Here is a 17,849-nt window from a genome sequence, read left to right on the forward strand (position 1 = left end):
TGGCCAGTGGAGTTACAACCTGCCACATAGTATCTGTTTTTTGTTTTGTTTTTTTTGCCAGTCCTGGGCCTTGGACTCAGGGCCTGAGCACTGTCCCTGGCTTGTTCCCGCTCAAGGCTAGCACTCTGCCACTTGAGCCACAGTGCCACTTCTGGCCGTTTTCTGTATATGTGGTGCTGGGGAATCGAACCTAGGGCCTCGTGTATCCGAGGCAGGCACTCTTGCCACTAGGCTATATCCCCAGCCCACATAGTATCTGTTTGAACCAACCCATCATTCTAGTTAGAATTGGCCCACAAATTTGGCCGGCCCAAACAATGCAGGGGATATGTTTACTCATGGGGTCTGGGTACTATTGTTAACCTTGAATGTTCCACAATGCAGGTGGTCAAGCAGTTTCTTATCATGGCGGAGGGGGACCTTCCCTGGATTCTGAGCAGACAGGGCGGCCCTCAATCTTGAAGCTCAGGGGCCCCGGAAATCTTAGTGAAGATGGGGTTAGCTTCTGCGCTTTTTTTTTTTTTTTTTTGGCCAGTCCTGGGGACTGGACTCAGGGCCTGAGCACTGCCCCTGGCTTCTTCTTGCTCAAGGCTAGTACTCTGCCACTTGAGCCACAGCGCCACTTCTGGCCGTTTTCTGTATATGTGGTGCTGGGGAATCGAACCCAGGGCCTCATGTATATGAGGCAGGCACTCTTGCCACTAGGCCATATCCCCAGCCCAACTTCTGCGCTTTTTAACCAATCTGATATGGAGTCAGTCTGACTCCCCTCAACACTACCACACTTTTTTTTTTTTTTCAAGACAGATGTCCATCCTTGGGATAAGTACTGTGTGCCAGGAGGAGTCATTTTCCCAAGTGTTTGCTTTTCCAGGATACACGTCTTTCCTTACGATGTCCTTGTTCACTTTCCAGAGGACAATCATTATTTGGGGCCAGCCGACAAGGTCACATGGAGAAAGCTGCCCCTGTTCTTTCTTCCTTGTATTTACGCTGCAGCTTAGGAAGGAGCAGAAGGCCTTTGGGCTTCTAGAAGAACTATGCATCATAGACCCTGTGTGTTTCTTCATTCCTGGTTGCCCGCTTATCATAATACCTCATGGTCTCTACTCTACCTTGCTTCTTCCCAACTGGGGATCCACGCCACTCGTTCCCAAGAGGGCATCACCCCAAAAGAAACCCACAAGAGTTTAAATGCTAGTCTGTGCCGGCATAGGGATACTAATTAGCTCAAATTCAGCATTTCATTGGCAGATGCCTGCAAGGGGCGGGGGGGGGGGGGGGCGTACATCTCTTCTGAGAAGAAAATCCACATAAACGCTAGCTAGGTGAGGGGGTCAGACGAATCATAGGGTAGGAACGAAGGGACCTAGTTTCTTCTTTAAAAAAAAATATGTATATATATATACATATATATTAGTATTTTTTTTTCAAAGTCTTCCCGGGGTTTGCATCCCACGCCAGCAACAGCGCGCAGCCCCGCACCACGTGTCCGCAGCTGGGGCCCCATTGGCCGAGCGCGTTTGAGCGCTGCGGTCCGGACCCGGCGCGGTCCCGCCCAGCTGCCAGAAGGAGCCCAGCCGCGGTGGGCAGAGGCCGGAGGGAGAGATCGCGCCGGGGAAGGGGGCGGGAGGGGGGGGTGGGGGATCCCGAGGCGGCACCCACGTCCCGGAGTCCGCGAAGGCTCGAGGAGGCGCCGAGCGAGAGCTGCCCCCCGCCGCAACAACTCGCCCGGACCCGACACGCCGCATCTTGCAACCCTGGAAGAAGAAGAAGGAGGAGGAGGAGGAGCCCGCCCGCCCGCCCGGCGCTCCCCGCTCGGCTCCGCTCCCCGGCCTCCGCGGGCCTCGCGCCGCGCCCGCATTCCCACCCCCACCCACCCCCGACCCCCCTCTCCTCGGATCTGGGTCCCCTGGGACGCCCCGATCGCTAGCAGCGCCCGGCCCTGGCCCAGGAGCGCGCAGCTGGGGTGAGCTGAGGTCTGGGAGGGAGGTGGAGGTGGAGGCGGGGCGGGGGGGGGTGCGGCGGGGGGGAACCGAGCATCTCCCCGGAGATGGCGAGGCCCGGCCTCGCCTTTCGCAGCTGCGGAGGTTCCGCACGCCGCTGCAGAGGCCGCCCGCGGGGCCGCCGCCATCCCCTCTCCCCAGCGCCACTCACGGCGGGGCGCCGAGGTCCCCCCTCCACCCCCCACCCCCCCGGGGCCCCGCTCCTTCAGCCTTTGTCTCTGCTGGTTTCAGCGGCCCGGTCGTGCGCCGGCGATGGGAAGGCTCGGCAGAGGGATGGGATCCTGCTCTGGATGAGGGGCGGCGGCAGGGGGGGTGGGGGTGGGGAGGGGACGGAAAAGAATGCCCCCCCCTCCCCGTTTGGTTTTGTCGGACCCAGGGGGCAAAGGGGGGGGGAGCAGCTGCCGGCGCGCCCCAGGCTGGAGAGGGGGCGACGCCGGGAGGATGGCGCCTTGGGCCTGCGCCCTCCCCCGTCCCCCCCCCCCCCCCACCTCGCCTGGAACGCAGCTGGGGCGCGCGAGCTGTCTCCACGGCCAGCTCCCAGGCCCTCGGCCCCGCTCTGTCCCTCCCGCCCGCCCGCGGCTGGGGGGAATGCGAGGCTCATTCATTCCGCCGTTATGCGTTCACTGTCCACTGGGCTCATTCTGATCGCCCTCTCTCCCCGTCCTCCCGCGCTAGGTGCCGGGGATACCTTGGTGAGCAAGAGATACCGCCGTCCTTGCTCCCGCAGATCCTGCAGCCCAGTGGATGGCGCCCCGAGTCCACAGAACTGCCAGGTCGGTATCCTGTTGTTGCCCTTCAATTCCACGGGGAGACTGAGGCCTAGCGCTGACACATTCTGTTCCAGATCAGGCGACGAGTAAAAAGGAAGAATCAGACTTGAGCCTATCTACTTGTAGGCCAACCGGTATAGTGAATTCTGTGGTGATTGATGATGTGAATATGATTTATACGAAGCGCAAGGTGTATTTCTGATGCGCTTCCCACTCAATTCTGCTTCACGACATCGGAAAAGTCCTAAAAAAAAAACACATTGGATGTTGCAAAGTAACTTTTCGTGACTCAGAGGTGTTTTTTTTTTTTCCTTTCTCCTGTTCCTTTATTTGGCTGTTAGGAAAGAAAAAAAATTTCCTGATGGTTGGTCCAAGCAGGGCCTCCCTGGTGGATTGAGGGAATGCCTGGCTTTTCCTCAGCTCACTCATCTCTGTGGTAACCACTGGCAACCCCAAGAAGACCCCCAAAATGAGAGGCCCGAGGTCTTCAAATCACTACTAGAAACATTTTGGCCCTTCCAGAAAACAGAATGCAGCTCCCACATTCGTTTGTAAGGTAAATACCCTGACTCTGTAACTTGGAAAAAAAAAATGGTTGAAGTTCCTTCCCTCTATCTTGCCTTTATCTTCAGCATTTGGGGAATGTTTCTCTTGGGGAGGGCAAGTGAGCTGCTGGCGAATCTTGAGAGTTCTTGTTTTTTTATCAAAACATAGTTAGGCTGCCATCCCAGAGAGGAAGAAAAATATCTTATACAAAGAATCTTTGGCGGGGTACCTGTGGTAAATGCCTGTAATCCTAGCTACTCAGGAGGCTGAGATTTAAGGACTGAAGTTCAAAGCCAGCCCAGGCAGACAAGTCTATGAGACTCTTAGCTCCAATTTACCACCCAAAAGCTTGAAGTAGGGTTTGGCTTAAGTGGTAGAGCGACCTTCAGTGAAAAAGCCACACAAGAGTGGTAAGCCTCAGCTGAGTTCAAGCCCCAGTACTGGCACACACAAACATAGAAACGAATCTTCAATATAAGAAGCTTAGAAAGGTTGGCATCAAATATGGTTATTATTAGTATTTGGAACAATTTTACTGTGTGTTTGGAGCCCTTAACTAACTGTAAGTGTCCAAGTCCAGAAAATTTGAGACGTGTGTGTGTATCCAGGTAATCAACTCAGCAATTAACACAGTGAACATTTGTTACCCCAGAGTTTTCCTTTTGGCCATTTGCCCTCATTTCATTTTATATATTTTGTTGTCAAAATTTCCTCAATTGTGTGTAAAGGATGAGCATGAACAGATACCTCTTATCTCAAAACCGAAAAGGACGGTAGTGGACCACTGGAGGGGATGGTAGCTAGAACGGGAAGTTCTAGGAGGATTTTAGGGACTTGGCACGTCCTGCAGAAAGGGGAGGGGGGGGGGCTTGGTGCTGAGTTTCCGGCCAGGAAGGAGGTAGACCGGAATGAACGCTCGGGTTTGCACAGCGGGTCTTCTCCCTCTGGTCCCGCAGGGCCCAGGGCGCACGCTGACCGAGCACCGGCGCGCGCGCACCCGCGCGCGCAGCCAGGCACGCGGGCCCCCCGGGGCGGACGCGCCCTTTGCTCCAGGTCCAGGCTGGGCGCTGCCATAGCAACGTCCTGGACGCCCAGCCCTCAGACCGCCGCCGCCGCCGCCGCCACCACCACCACCACCACCACCACAGCAAACGGGGTCCTGGGCTTTTCCTGCTTCCAAGGCGGGTGGCGGCGGCGGCCCAAGCCAGGTAGACGAGACTGGACCGCCCCTTCCATGCAAGCATAGGCGGCGGATTGGCCTGCAAGCATGGTAAGAGACTGGGAATCAGGGGTGCCCACCAGGGGGCTGGGGACAGCTGAGATGCCCCCCCTTCCCAGCCTTTCCCTCCTTTCCCTCCCTTCCCCTCTTCCCCACCCCCCTCCTCGCTTCGCCCCTCCCCCTGAGCAGTGTCTTCCTCCCCACCCTTGCAGCCTTTCCAGAAGCACGTCTACTACCCGCTGGTCAGCAGCCCCGACGGGTCGGACGCCCCGGCGGCATGCGCAGCCTCCATGGCCTACGTCCCCCCCAGCTCGACGTCGGGCCCCCAGCCCTTCTTCCAGTTCCGGCCGCGCCTGGAGAGCGTGGACTGGCGGCGCCTGAGCGCCATCGACGTGGACAAAGTGGCGGGGGCCGTGGACGTGCTCACGCTGCAGGAGAACATCATGAACATCACCTTCTGCAAGCTGGAGGACGAGAAGTGCCCGCACTGCCAGTCGGGGGTGGACCCGGTGCTGCTGAAGCTCATCCGCCTGGCGCAGCTGACCATCGAGTACCTGATGCACTCGCAGGACTTCCTCACGGCGCAGCTGCACGGCGTGGAGGAGCGCCTGCGCCTGAGCATGGGCGACTGCGAGCAGAGCAAGCAGCTGCTCAGCCAGCAGGCCGGGGAGATCAAGCTGCTCAAGGAGGAGTGCAAGCGCAGGAAGAAGATGCTCTCCGCCCAGCAGCTGATGATGGAGGCCAAAGCCAGCTACTACCAGGTGAGAAGACGGCCCTGTGCTGTGCCGGATCTGGAACCCAAAGCAGACCTCCTTGGCACCAAGTGAGGACCCCCAGGGGGTTACCCTTCTGCAGCTTGGCCAGAGAACCCGAGAATGACTCGTGTTGCCAGCCATGCTTTAGTGAAGTGGTCTTCACTGTACCATGAGAAATGAACTGTGCACAAATGGCTGTTGAAACTCAACCCCCAAATAGCCTGAAATATGATTTATTTTCTGGAGGTTTTTTTTTCCCCCCACCTCTCACTTTATTTTTTTTTTTCTTTTTGAAATGTTTGTAACATGACAGAAAAGTTGTCAGGATAGTGTAAAGAGCCAGGCTCCAGGGTTCACTCCTGTAATCCTGGCTACTTAGGAGGCTGATCGCTGAGGACTGTGGTTGGAAGCCAGCCTGGGCAGGAAAGTCCATGAGATTCTTTATTCCCAATTACCTTTCAGAAAGGGGGGAATGGAGCTGTGGCTCAAGTGGTAGAGTGCCAGCCTTGGGCAAAAAGAAAAGGTGAGAAACAGCATCCAGGTTCTGAGTTCAAGACGCAGTACTGGCACACATAAAACAGTGTGAAGAATTTTGATATATCCTTCATCCAAATTCACTAATTATTCACAATGTTTGCTTGTTGCTGTATTTCTTCTGCTTTTCTCTATATTGTTAGTACTTTTAAACCATTTCCCATCCAGTTACTGACTCAATTTTCTCAACATACTTCCTATGAACAAGAGGTTTTTGCTTGTTTTGTTGTTCAATTTGTTTTGGTCTTGCTGCATTTGAACTAGTGCCTTGCATGCCCTCTATCACTCCAGCCACAGCCCTAAGGGTACTAAGCTACATAACAATAGTATTTAATGAGTTGAGACATTATTCTGCTTTTGATCTCCAACTGTTATGAGTTTAATATTGAACCCAAGATAAAGATTTTGAATTTGAGTACAGCAGATATCAGTGTACAGGTTGACTGTTCTACTAAATTCTTGGACCAGAAGTGTTTTATATTTTGCAGTTTGGGATATTTGCATATACATAATACAATATCTTGGGAAAGGGAGCTCAGTCAAAACATGGCATTCATTTGTTTCATATATATCTATTCATATATGTGTGTGTATGTATGTATGTATGTATGTATGTTTTGTATGCACACAAAACCCAGAAGTAAATTTCTAATTTAATGCCAAAAGTGGTACCGTGGCTCAAGTGGTAGAGTGCTAGCATTGAGCACGAAGAGGCTCAGGGACAGTGAAGATTTGCAAGTGAAGATTGTCAGATAGGAATGGTATACAGGACTTTTTTAAAATCAAGGAATGACACCTTCCCATTCTGGGCGGCTTGGATCACTGAAGGCCAGGGCTGTCTATAGGAGCGCTCGGGTGTGGCTGTGTCCAGGTCCTTGCTTAGGCCTTGTCCCTGTCCGTGCTTGGAGACTTTCTGGCAACAGTGTCAGTGTTTGACTGCCTGCGTTTGAATCCTAGCAGTCTCACGGAATCAGAGCTATACATCGTTTAAACCTCAGTTTCCTCCTTAGGAAAACTGTAGACATTAGAGTTGTTGTGAATACCACCCGGAGAGCCAGTAGAGCAGGGTAAAGGCTCCGCTAGGCGCCTGATGCGTGTGCTGCTTTCCACATGGCTTCCTGGTAGTGAGCATGCCTACATGGGAAATCTCTTAGTAGCTGGGTAAATATGAGGGTGGAGGGAGAGAAGGACAAGAGTGACAAGATTACAGTGCACAGCCAGCAGTGATTTAGGGTTGGGGCATCAAAGACGGTGGCTAGCAATAATGGAAACCTAGCTGGCTGGGGTGACACAACAGTATAATTCTATAACTCCAGATTTGTAAGGTAGGATTTATTTGGCCAGTAGTAAAATTTAGGAGACACGATTTTATTTACTCCTGCAACTTTAGATTGCAGTCATGGATCTGCGTTTATTTTATTCTTTTATTTTGCTATGTTTATTTATTTATTTATTGCCAGTCCTGGACTCAGGGCCTGAGCACTGTCCCTGGCTTCTTTTTGCTCAAGGCTAGCACTCTGCCACTTGAGCCACAGCGCCACTTCTGGCCTTTTCTATATATGTGGTGCTGAGGAATCGAACCCAGGGCTTCATGTATACGAGGCAAGCACTTTACCACTAGGCCATAATCCCAGCCCCTTACTGTGTTTATCTTATTCTTTTATTTTTTCCAACCCAGGGCATCTTGCATGCCAGGCAAATGCTATCTCATTGTGTTACATGCCTAGCCCATGAATTTATATCTAAAAGAGGCCACCTTGGGCCGTACACAATTATCATCACAGGCTAGAGCGCCATGAGCGGGTTGATGAGGAGGAGGAGGTGGAAGTGAGTGATCTGATAAGAGCCATGTTGGAAGGTTCCAGAAAATACCAGAAATTAATTAATATCAAAAGCTGTCCTTCATGGCCTGTATCCATTGTGGAAGGAGCACCCTGGTTTTACATTTGTCCTCTGAACCATGCATACAGCTCAGTATCATTTGCTCGCCCAGCGTTGTTGGGAGACACAACTCTCAAGAGGTTGCGGGTCAGGTATCTGGATTTTAATTGCAGCCCAGTGGCAAGACATTTGTCACACACATTTGAACTGTTGCTTTCTTTCCAGTGCCATTTTTGTGACAAGGCCTTTATGAACCAGGCTTTCCTCCAGAGTCACATTCAACGCCGCCACCCTGCAGACTCTCGCCTTGGTAAGGAGTTGAGCTCTCTTTTCAAGCTATTTTCTTCCTACATCCGTTTGCTTTTCTCAGTGAGACATAGTCCAGTGCATTATTTTTCAGTCCTTTGAAGAGAAAGGCTCAGAGGCCCCCGTGGATCCAGGAGGCAAATCCTGAGTCTCTATATGTGCATGCGAATCTCACAGCCACAAGCCAAATAGAGAAGTCCTGATCTCAACTCTTAGAGTGGCTGGGGAGACAAACTAGGACACGTGGCGGAGAGGCTCATTTCAAATGGTGGCAGATACGATGAAGGAGATAAAGCAAGAGAACGGGGAAGGATGATGACTGTGCTGAGGAAGCCGTATCCAATCAGAGACCAGAGTCACTAAAAACTCCCAGCCTGGGGAGAGGCAGGAAAGCCAGGATCTCAGGTGCAGGAACACTGACGGTCAGGGGCAGGACAGCGTGTTTAAGGACAAAAAATAGGCAGAGGAGTGAGGAGGCCCGGAAGGCCCTGGCTAGTGGATGTTGTATATGTGAAATCGGAAGTCATAGAGGATTTTTGATTTTGGTCAGTCATGGGGCTTGAATTCAGGGCCTGGGTGCTGTCCCTGAGCCTTTTTGTGCTCAAGGCTAGGGCTCTACCACTTGAGCCACAGCACCCTGAGAGGTTAATTACAGATGAGTCTCAAGGGAACTTTTCTGCCTGGTCTTACTTCAAACCAGGATCCTCAGATCTCACCCTCCTAAATAGCTAGGATGTGAACTACCTAGGATGTGAATAGGTGTGAACTACCGTGGCCACTAAATCATGGAGGATTTTAAGTAGCAGAGGATCATGATCTAATAACCTTAAAATGAGTTCTGGAACTGCAGATGGAACTTTCAGGGGAAAGTTGCAGGGGTCAGGAGGCTGCAGAGAAGCCCCGGTAGGAAAAGATAGGAGGGGAGTATTGGCCATAGATACATTTATATCATACACAGAATAGATGGGCAAGTGGTATGGAGGTTTGCAGGCAGAGACTCGGGCTGGAAATGAGTGTGTGGGAGTCACTGGAGGACAGCTGAGGTCATCTGGATAGAAAGCAGAAGACCCATGGCCTACCTCAGCCTTAATACCAGAGCCCAGGAAGAGCAGGTGGAGAGTGGAAAACAACAGATGTGGGCAGATGGAAGAACTGGGCACTGTGCTGTTGTTGGAGAGCAAGGGGAAAGTATTTCAAGATGGCGGCCGTGGTCAGAAGTATGGAATGCTCCTGAGTAGTGAGAGAATAAGATGCAGATGGAGAATTGACCCAAGTTGTCAAGATTTTTATTACCAGCCCTGACATAGCAGCTCCAGTCGGTTGGTAGGGACAAAAACCTGACCTCAGTGAATAGAGAACCAGGAGAGAGTGTCCCCCCTGAACGCAGATGTTGATTTCAGTCACGTTTGCTGGGAAGCATGGCAGATACTCGAGGCTACCTGTGGACCCAAATCTGGGATCAAGGGAAAAGTTTGGTTTTGTTTGATGTGGGAAGTACTATGTTTGGGTGCTGATAAGAACTACCCAGTATGTAGAGTGAAGACAGGTAAGAGAGATGATGCTGAGACTCACCAAGGAACCAGTTTTCTTAACCACTTAGTCTCAAAAGGAGAGACTCCAAGACCTCCATCTTGGTGAGCAGATCAAGGCTTTCTCCCAGATGAACCCACAGAAACTCTCACTGTGATATTCAGTGTTTTAGGTGTTTGTGTATATATATATACACATATATTTGTGTATATATGTAAGCTAAATCGTTTGGTATTCCTCCACTTGGGGTTGATCTGTTACCATTCCTGTTCCAAGCCAGGAAAATAATGTTTCCTTTGGAAATCGCTATACCAGAAATCAAAATGAACAGTTACCAAATTCCATTGAGAAACCATGGACCACTGGTATCCAAGTTAGCAATATCCTGGAAAAGGGGAACGATGAAATAATGAATGAACCTACCATTCTTCTGTGTGCAACTGACCTTCTCTCTCTTCTGTTTCAGTATCTTACTCTTATCTCATACTCGTTTCAGAGAGTATTTCAGACTCTGAGATGAGTATTATTTCTTCAGGTCATCTTTGAGATTCTGACTTTCTACTTTGGTTTCCATCCCTTTCATGTCTACACTCACAGACACATGTATACCCATTCAGTCATGTGTACATCCTCATGTAAGTACATGTACATAAGTATTCTTCCCTTCACTTGTTGATTCCTTTGGCAACTTTTCAGTTCTTTGCTTTGCCCTAGTCGTAAAGGGTGTGGCCCAGGTTTCCATCCTGAACGCCAGCCCTCTGCTTGCCTGAGCACTGATGGGAGTGTTCGGAGAGTTTGGTGGGAACTTTTAGTGCCCTGGCACCTGCAGAGGAGTGCTTGTTCCCCTGCTAGACTTGGATAGACTTAGTGGGAAACCCTCCCCTATCTCCCCAGGGTACTATGGGTCAAAAGAGACTGGATGTGTTTGTTACCTTTATTGCTCCCCGACAGGGCTTTTCTTACTGTCTCTACAGGATAATTCAACCTCGATACAGTGACCCAAAGAGCTGGCTACAAACAATTCCTTGCCCAATTATAGGAAGGGCTGTAGAGATACACAAAAGAATAAAAACGTGCTCATGCTCATACCCCAAACTAGCGCAGTTTCCTCTGTTGATTGCGCTTTTTATCCGTAGGACTGTGCCCTGTAAGTTTTCCAAGCTAGAGTGTCAGATGAGTCTTGTAACCGGGTTTTCTATTGCTACAGAGTACAAGACAAAGGCCCAGACTGACAAGCTCCAGAAGGAGATTGACATGTTGAAGGAGCAGCTGCAGCTCACTAAGTCTCAGCTGGAGTCTGCGCAGCACATCCACGCCTCCCGCTTCTCCAAGGTAGGTGGCGCACGGAGCCAGCGGTGTTTTAATTGTAGGTAATTATGTGTTATTCCTGTTGTGCCATGGATTCCCATTTGTGGAGGACACTTAGGGGTTTGTAAGGGCTCCGTAAAACGGGACTGTGTTTTGTAGTGTCATCTAGTGTTTAGTATTTTACTACAAAGCACACATTCTCTATTTTTTTGGAGGTGGGGATATTTTCCTTTTTTTTTGTCTTTTTGGTGGTAGTCCCAGGGCTTGGACTCAGGGTCTGGGCACTGTCTCTGAGCCTTTTTTGCTCAAGGCTAGCACTCTACCACTTGAGCCACAGAGATCAAGGCGGGGGAGGGGAGGCTTAATTGGAGATTAGAGTCTCATGGTCTTTCCTGCCCAAGCTGGCTTTGAACTGTGATCATCAAATATCAACCTTCTAAGTAGCTAGAATTATGAATGTGAACACTGGTGCCTGGCTGAAGGTTGTTGTTGCTATTGTGGGTGGGTTGTTTTTTTTTTTTTTTTCTTTTTTCCTATAAAACAACCTACATGATTTCATGTTGCATGTCTATGTGTAAGAAATTTGGCATGTAGCGCTGGCTAAAACTAAGGTATAGGCAGGGCCATATTCCAAGCTTAGCATATTTATAGTTATAAACTAGTGTGACCCCCTAGTTTAAACTTTTTCTACCATTCCAGGAATATAGTCTGTATTCATACAGCAATCACTCCTTTTAATTTTGTCTCCTGGTAGCCACTAGTGTTGTTTTTCTGTGTATATACCAGTACTAGAACTTCAACTCCAAGACTCTTTATTTCTTGCTTAACTTTTTCCTTTACCACTTGAGCCACGCTTCCATTTCCAGCTTTTTTTCTGGTTAACTGGCAATAAGTCTCTCTGCTTTATCTGCTCTGGCCGTCTTTGAGTCACCATGATTCTCAGATCTCATCCTCCTGACTGAGCCCCCAGCACTAATGTTCTTGTCTATGTATCATATAGAAGTAATCATATACTCTATAACTTTTTATGTTTGGGCTTTATTTACCTAGCAAAATGCTTTTGAGATTCATCACAGTTATACCATAATCAATAGTGTATTAAATGTTTGCATATCAACTATCTAAGTTTAGAGAACATGAAAAATTAGAACCTTTTTGCCTCCATGTCGACATTTTAAGGGATGTAAGGATAGGCTGTGTACTGCTGCCTTTAATTTGGAAGCATCATTGTGCACAGACCTGCCATGATATTTTATTTAAAGCCTATCTGAAGGAATCAGCGTTAATGCATAGCCTTAAGGTGAAGCTATGACCATTCATTTTAAATTTTGCATAGTTGCTTCCTTAGCAGGATTATTCAAAGCCATGTACTAAAATAATTTCAGGAATATGAAATGCAAAAGTCAAAAGAGGAGGATTTTCTGAAGTTATTTGATAGATGGAAAGAGGAAGAAAAGGAGAAACTAGTGGATGAAATGGAAAAAGTCAAGGAGATGTTTATGAAGGAGTTTAAAGAGTTAACTTCGAAGAACTCAGCCTTGGAATATGTAAGTACCAAAGCCAGAAGTCCTCACGGTATATACTGGACGTGATTGGAGGAGGGGATTACTAGTTACTGTATCATGCTCTGGTGCAGATTCCCTTTGTCCTTGAGTCTCGGGTATCTTGAGGTACACAAAAGACAGAGCAGGCTAGGACTGTCGTTTTGTTGAGAAGTAGGAGTTCTGGCCCTAACTTCCAATTAAGAACAGTCCTGGGTACATGGGAAGCGAGCCCAAAACACAGTCCCCTCCTTAGTTTGGGAATGTTTAGGTTGATTCAGACCAGGGTGGGAGCAAAAGGAAGCTGAGTCAGAAAGACAGAGGGAGAGCCCTTGGCTAGCCCCTCCTTGCTTCAGGAGGTCGTCTTGTCCAACACAAGCTGGTTTATGGCTAAATGAGTCTCCAGCCTGTGTGGCAAACAGCTTTGGCCCCAAGCATGGATGACAGACAGAGCTGCACCTCGCAGGGTCTGGTTCTTCCTCCTTAATGCCCGTCAGGGTCCTCCCGCTTAGAATTCTAAAGTCTGGCCTCTTCTGATCTGTCATCCTTGGGGAAAAGAGGTCACACATGACCACCCTGATCTCTAATTCTATTCAGTATTTCATTCTGATAAAACTACAACATCGGTACCCGTGATTTTGAATTTTATTTAAATAGCAGTGACCGGAAATTCACAGATCCAAGTTGCCCAAGGAAGGCAGGAGCTGGGGGGTTAACCATGAGCTCCCTCTAGTGGCCAAGAAGGGTTCAGAAAACCAAAGTGGGTGATTACCCGTCGGACCTTCTCTCGCTCTTCCCTGTTCACCTGCTGTCCTTTTGCTGCAGGATCTTGTCCAGGATGTGAGGTCACATTTAGTTGTCGGGTCCCAAGGCTCCTCTTGCCTGTGGCAGTCTTCCAGTGTTGTTTTTGGTGAACAGAATCATTTTGGAGTTCTGATCAGCTCCACTGAATTCTCTGCGACTGGAATTTATTGAGTGCTCCTCGTGATTAGACCGAGTGTATAGATTTGTGGGGGAAGGAAGACCTCAGATACGGTTCCATTTCGTTACCCCACATAGGAACCCACACGGTCAGCACCATTCCTGGAGCAGCTGGCTGAAGTCGTGTTTGTCAGAGCAGGATTTTTGTTGTTTTTATTTTGTTTTGGTTTACTCCAGAGTTACTCTTTTTGCCCTCTGAAACGGTCACATTAGAAATGTGGAAGTAGGCATCCCCATCTGGTTTGGGGAGCTAACATATCACTTCCTGAGGTTTTCTGAGGCTTTTTGCTGTCAGTTACTTTGGGGAGGGTCTAAGCAGAGGATACAATGAGAGCATGGCATCTCTAATGGGTTTATAGACGTGGACATTGAAGGCTACCCACTGAGTTATTACAACTGTGTGCGCGTGCACTTGTGTGTGTGTGTATGTATGTGTGTGTGTGTCCGTGTGTGTCTGTGTGTGCCAGTAGCCAGTGTGGGGCTTGAATTCGGGGTCTGGGCACTTTCTGCTTTCTTTCTGCTCTGACATTCTACCGTTTGAGCAACTCCTCCATTTACAGCTTTTTGTAGTGGATAAGAGTCTCACAAAGTTGTTGTTTCTTTTGCTTTTTGGTTTTTACTTAGGCTGACTTTGAACCACAATCCTCTGATCTGTCCTGAGTAGCTAGAATTATAGACAGGAGCCACCCATACCCACTTCTAGGGCAGCCTTGATGATCTTATATTTGTGATCCTTACTGCTGGTCCTCCTCCTTCATTCTCAGCCTCCATCTCCACGCCCAGCACCTTAATGTTTAAGAATCAACAGTAGGGCTGGGGATATGGCCTAGTGGCGAGAGAGCTTGCCTCATATACATGAGGCCCTGGGTTCGATTCCCCAGCACCACATATACAGAAAACGGCCAGAAGTGGTGCTGTGGCTCAAGTGGCAGAGTGCTAGCCTTGAGCAAAAAGGAAGCCAGGGACAGTGCTCAGACCCTGAGTCCAAGGCCCAGGACTGGCCAAAAAAAAAAAAGAATCAACAGTAGTGGTAGAGCAGGAAAGTCTCTGAGACTCTTATCTCCAGTTAACCACCAGAAAACCAGAAGTGCTACTGTGGTTCAAGGGGTAGAGTGCTAGCCTTGAGCTGAAGAGCTCAGGGACAATACCCAGGTGCAGAGTTCAAGCCCCGTGACCACCACCACCAACAACAAAAAACCCCACCAGTAGTCTTTTCTTGTATTTCTGACGACTCTTACATTCAGAATTTTAAAACCCATTCTCTAAGATTAAAAGACTAGGTGTTTTTTTTTTCCTTCCTTGTCCATGTTCCACTAGAAAAGACCACAGTCGGTAGGCACAGAGCAGCAAAACCAGCGGAGGAAGCTCAGGGAGTGTGTGGAAGGAAAGCCAGATTTCAAACATGATGGCCTGCTCTCTGGTTTTATTTAATATTTCATTCTGATAAACTATAGCATTGCCAGGCACTAGTGACTCACACCTGTAATCCTAGCTACTCAGGAGGCTGAGATCTGAGGATCACATTTCAAAGCCAGCTGGGGCAGGAAAGACCATGAAATTCTTATCACCCGTTAACCACCAGAAAACCAAAAGTGGTGCTGCGCTGAGGCTCAAAGTGGTAGAGCACTAGCCTTGAGCAAAAAGAGCTCAGGGACAGCCGCCAGGCCCTGAGTTCAAGCCCCATGACCAATTAAAAAAAAAAAAAGGATAGCATCATACCATTAGTTTTGAATATTCTTTTATAGCAATTGCTGGAAATCCAGAAATCCAATTTGCAGATCAAGTCCAACATAGGTACATTAAAAGATGCCCACGAGTTTAAAGAAGACCGCCCCCCGCACCCCCAGGACTTCCAGAACGTGATGCAGCTGCTGGACAACCAGGTACAAAGTGGGATAACCACAGTGGATGCCTTCCTTGGCCTTTATTTCGGGGGGTGGTGGTGTACTGATGTTTGACCTCAGGGCCCTGGCTCTCACTTGGCTTTTCCACTCTGCTCATGGCTGGCACTCTATCACTTGAGCCACACCTCCACTTCTGCCTTTTTGCTGGTTAATTGGAGATAAGAGTCTCCTGGACTTTTCTGCCCAAGCTGTCTTTGAACTGTGATCCTCAGCTCTCTGCCTCCTAACTGGCTAGGATTACAGGTATGAGTCACTAGTGCCTGGCCATTTATTATCTTTCATTTGGTGGTATTTGGGATTCATCTCAGTTCCTTGCTCTTACTAGACAGGCGCTGTAGCGCTTGAGCCATGGCTCCAGCCCTTTTTATTTCTGTTTATGTTTTAGACAGCATCTCACCATTTTTCCTGACCTCAGACTGAATCATTCCATCTTTACTTCCCAGAGAGTTCAGTGTTAGAGTTGCAAACAAATCACGCGCTTTCCTCTCTCGTAGGAAAGCAAGTGGACAGCTCGAGTTCAAGTTCTCCATCAGGAACACAAGAAAGAGAAGGATCGGGTAAGGCTGAGAAACCCAGGGCCTCTATTTGAGTGGTGTGTGTGTGTGTGTGTGTGTGTGTGTGTGTGTGTGTGTGTACACACATGTGCATGACACTGGGGTTGGAATCATTGGCTTCATATATACCAGGCAGTGTACCACTGAGCTACACTCCTGTAGCTCATTTTTCTTTATAACAAAGGTAACATTTGTCTACTTAAAATGTCTTATCATTTCAGTTCCACAGATAACCATTGCTACTACTTTGTTACAATTGATTGTACTTTTCTGTCTGTGCTATGAAATTTTGATTCCTATAAGTATCTATATATGTGGATATAGATAAAGATATATATTTCATTTATACGGAGGTTTAAAAAACTGGGCTTCAAAATCTTAGTTTTCTTGAAAAAAATGTACTATTATTAGAAAGGTAATGTACAGAGGGGAAAATCCTGGTTTTTCTAATAGCCACAGGATGATTTCCGGATGCAGCCTCTGTGGTTTCTTCTTTGCTTCCTTGTTGAGCACCTGTATCTGATTTGTTCATGTGACTGAGCTCATTCTTAAAGACCAGGTCTGTTCACAGAAAGACCGCTGTAGCAAAAAAGATGAATTATGGTACTGATTTCACCTGACTATGTTAAGTATTAAAATGAATTTATACGACCAAACAATCTAAATGATATAGTTGAGATTATCTTAGGGAACCTCTGTTTATCTTTTCCCTTTGGAATGGGTTATTGTGCCCTTTGCGTCCCTATTCATCTGTTCTGAATGGAGGAAGATGTTTTACCTCCTACACACGTTCTACCATGACCTTTCTTAGCAGAGTACCAAACCAAGTGGCATGTGTCACACATAATTCAGTTTCTATGTGTGTGATAAAGTGAGGAACACTTAGCAGCCACAGAATTTATCAGCTTGTATGTCTTCTAAATGGGACAAATACAATAAAAAAAGAAACAGAAACCATGGGATATACTAATGCCAAACTAAAGCAAGCAAACCAACAAACAAAAATTCCATTAAACACTTGGGCAGGCCACTATAGAAGAAATTTGGTGGGAACATTACATATTGATCTAGCTTGAAAATTCTGTCGTTGCTGGGCTGGGCATGTGTGGTTTCTCACACCTGTCATCTCAGTTACTTGGGGGAGGGAGATTGGGAAGATTACAGTTTGAAGCCAGCTAGAGTAACCATGATCTCATCTCAACAAACAAGTTGAGTATGGTATGGTAGTCCACACCAGGTAGGATGATGCAAGTCTATAGTCCCAGCTTCACGAGAGCACTAGCGATGAGGATCGATCGTAGTTGAAACCTGGCCTCAGGAATAAGCAGGAGACCCTATCTAAAAACAATAACTAAAGCAGGCAGATGTGATGGTACATACCTATAAGTGGAAGGATCTTGAGAGACGGAGATCTGAGGATCACTTTCTCAGCAATACAGAGGGTGTCTTCATCAGTCAGGCTTGGTTTGGGTTTTGTACAGAGAGCTGCCAAACCAGCACACTTCAGATGAAACTCCATGTGTTTGAGCCCTCTCACCACTCTGTGAGGTTAGTACTGCTACCTAATTTACAGAGGAGGAAAGGGAGGCTTGCTACCTAGACCGCTCTTTTGTACAGACAAAGAAATACTCCCTGTGAGACACACTAAGGTATTAAGTAATTGCTAAGCAGGATTGCTCTATAGCGCTACCCATGCTGAGCTCCACCCTTCCATTGAGACTTAATAGTTAAATCAGGGGCATGCATCCTTTGGGAAACACACACACACACACACACACACACACACACACACACACACACACACACACAAAACCAACCTAAGCTTTTCTGTCTAGGACACACAGTTTGAGCCACTCTTGGATAATGGAAGTTCCCGCTCTTACTTTCAGGCATCTTTATAGCAGTGGTCCTGATGGACAGAATTCAGATGGAATGTTTCAAAAGTCTTTGCTTCTTCATTAAAGCCCGCTCTGTTCTGGGCTGTTGTGGCGGGGGGGGGGTCTCCTTGGTCTTC

The 17,849-nt window shown here is 48.3% G+C and overlaps 1 protein-coding gene across 1 annotated transcript in view; it reads left to right on the forward strand.

Annotated features, from left to right (window-relative positions):
• Window positions 1-1,620: 1,620 nt before the first annotated feature.
• Window positions 1,621-17,849, forward strand: part of Dzip1 (DAZ interacting zinc finger protein 1) — a 47,606-nt gene continuing 31,377 nt past the window's right edge. The window contains exons 1-10 of the mRNA XM_048341174.1: window positions 1,621-1,969; window positions 2,682-2,779; window positions 3,118-3,332; window positions 4,279-4,592; window positions 4,754-5,302; window positions 7,937-8,021; window positions 10,755-10,879; window positions 12,241-12,402; window positions 15,123-15,260; window positions 15,776-15,838. Coding sequence (XP_048197131.1) covers window positions 4,590-4,592; window positions 4,754-5,302; window positions 7,937-8,021; window positions 10,755-10,879; window positions 12,241-12,402; window positions 15,123-15,260; window positions 15,776-15,838 — 1,125 coding nt within the window. The 5' untranslated portion in view covers window positions 1,621-1,969; window positions 2,682-2,779; window positions 3,118-3,332; window positions 4,279-4,589. The remainder of the gene's footprint in view (window positions 1,970-2,681; window positions 2,780-3,117; window positions 3,333-4,278; window positions 4,593-4,753; window positions 5,303-7,936; window positions 8,022-10,754; window positions 10,880-12,240; window positions 12,403-15,122; window positions 15,261-15,775; window positions 15,839-17,849) is intronic.

The sequence above is a fragment of the Perognathus longimembris genome, chromosome 3 (genome assembly GCF_023159225.1).
Source record: "Perognathus longimembris pacificus isolate PPM17 chromosome 3, ASM2315922v1, whole genome shotgun sequence".
Classification (NCBI taxonomy): Eukaryota; Metazoa; Chordata; class Mammalia; order Rodentia; family Heteromyidae; genus Perognathus; species Perognathus longimembris.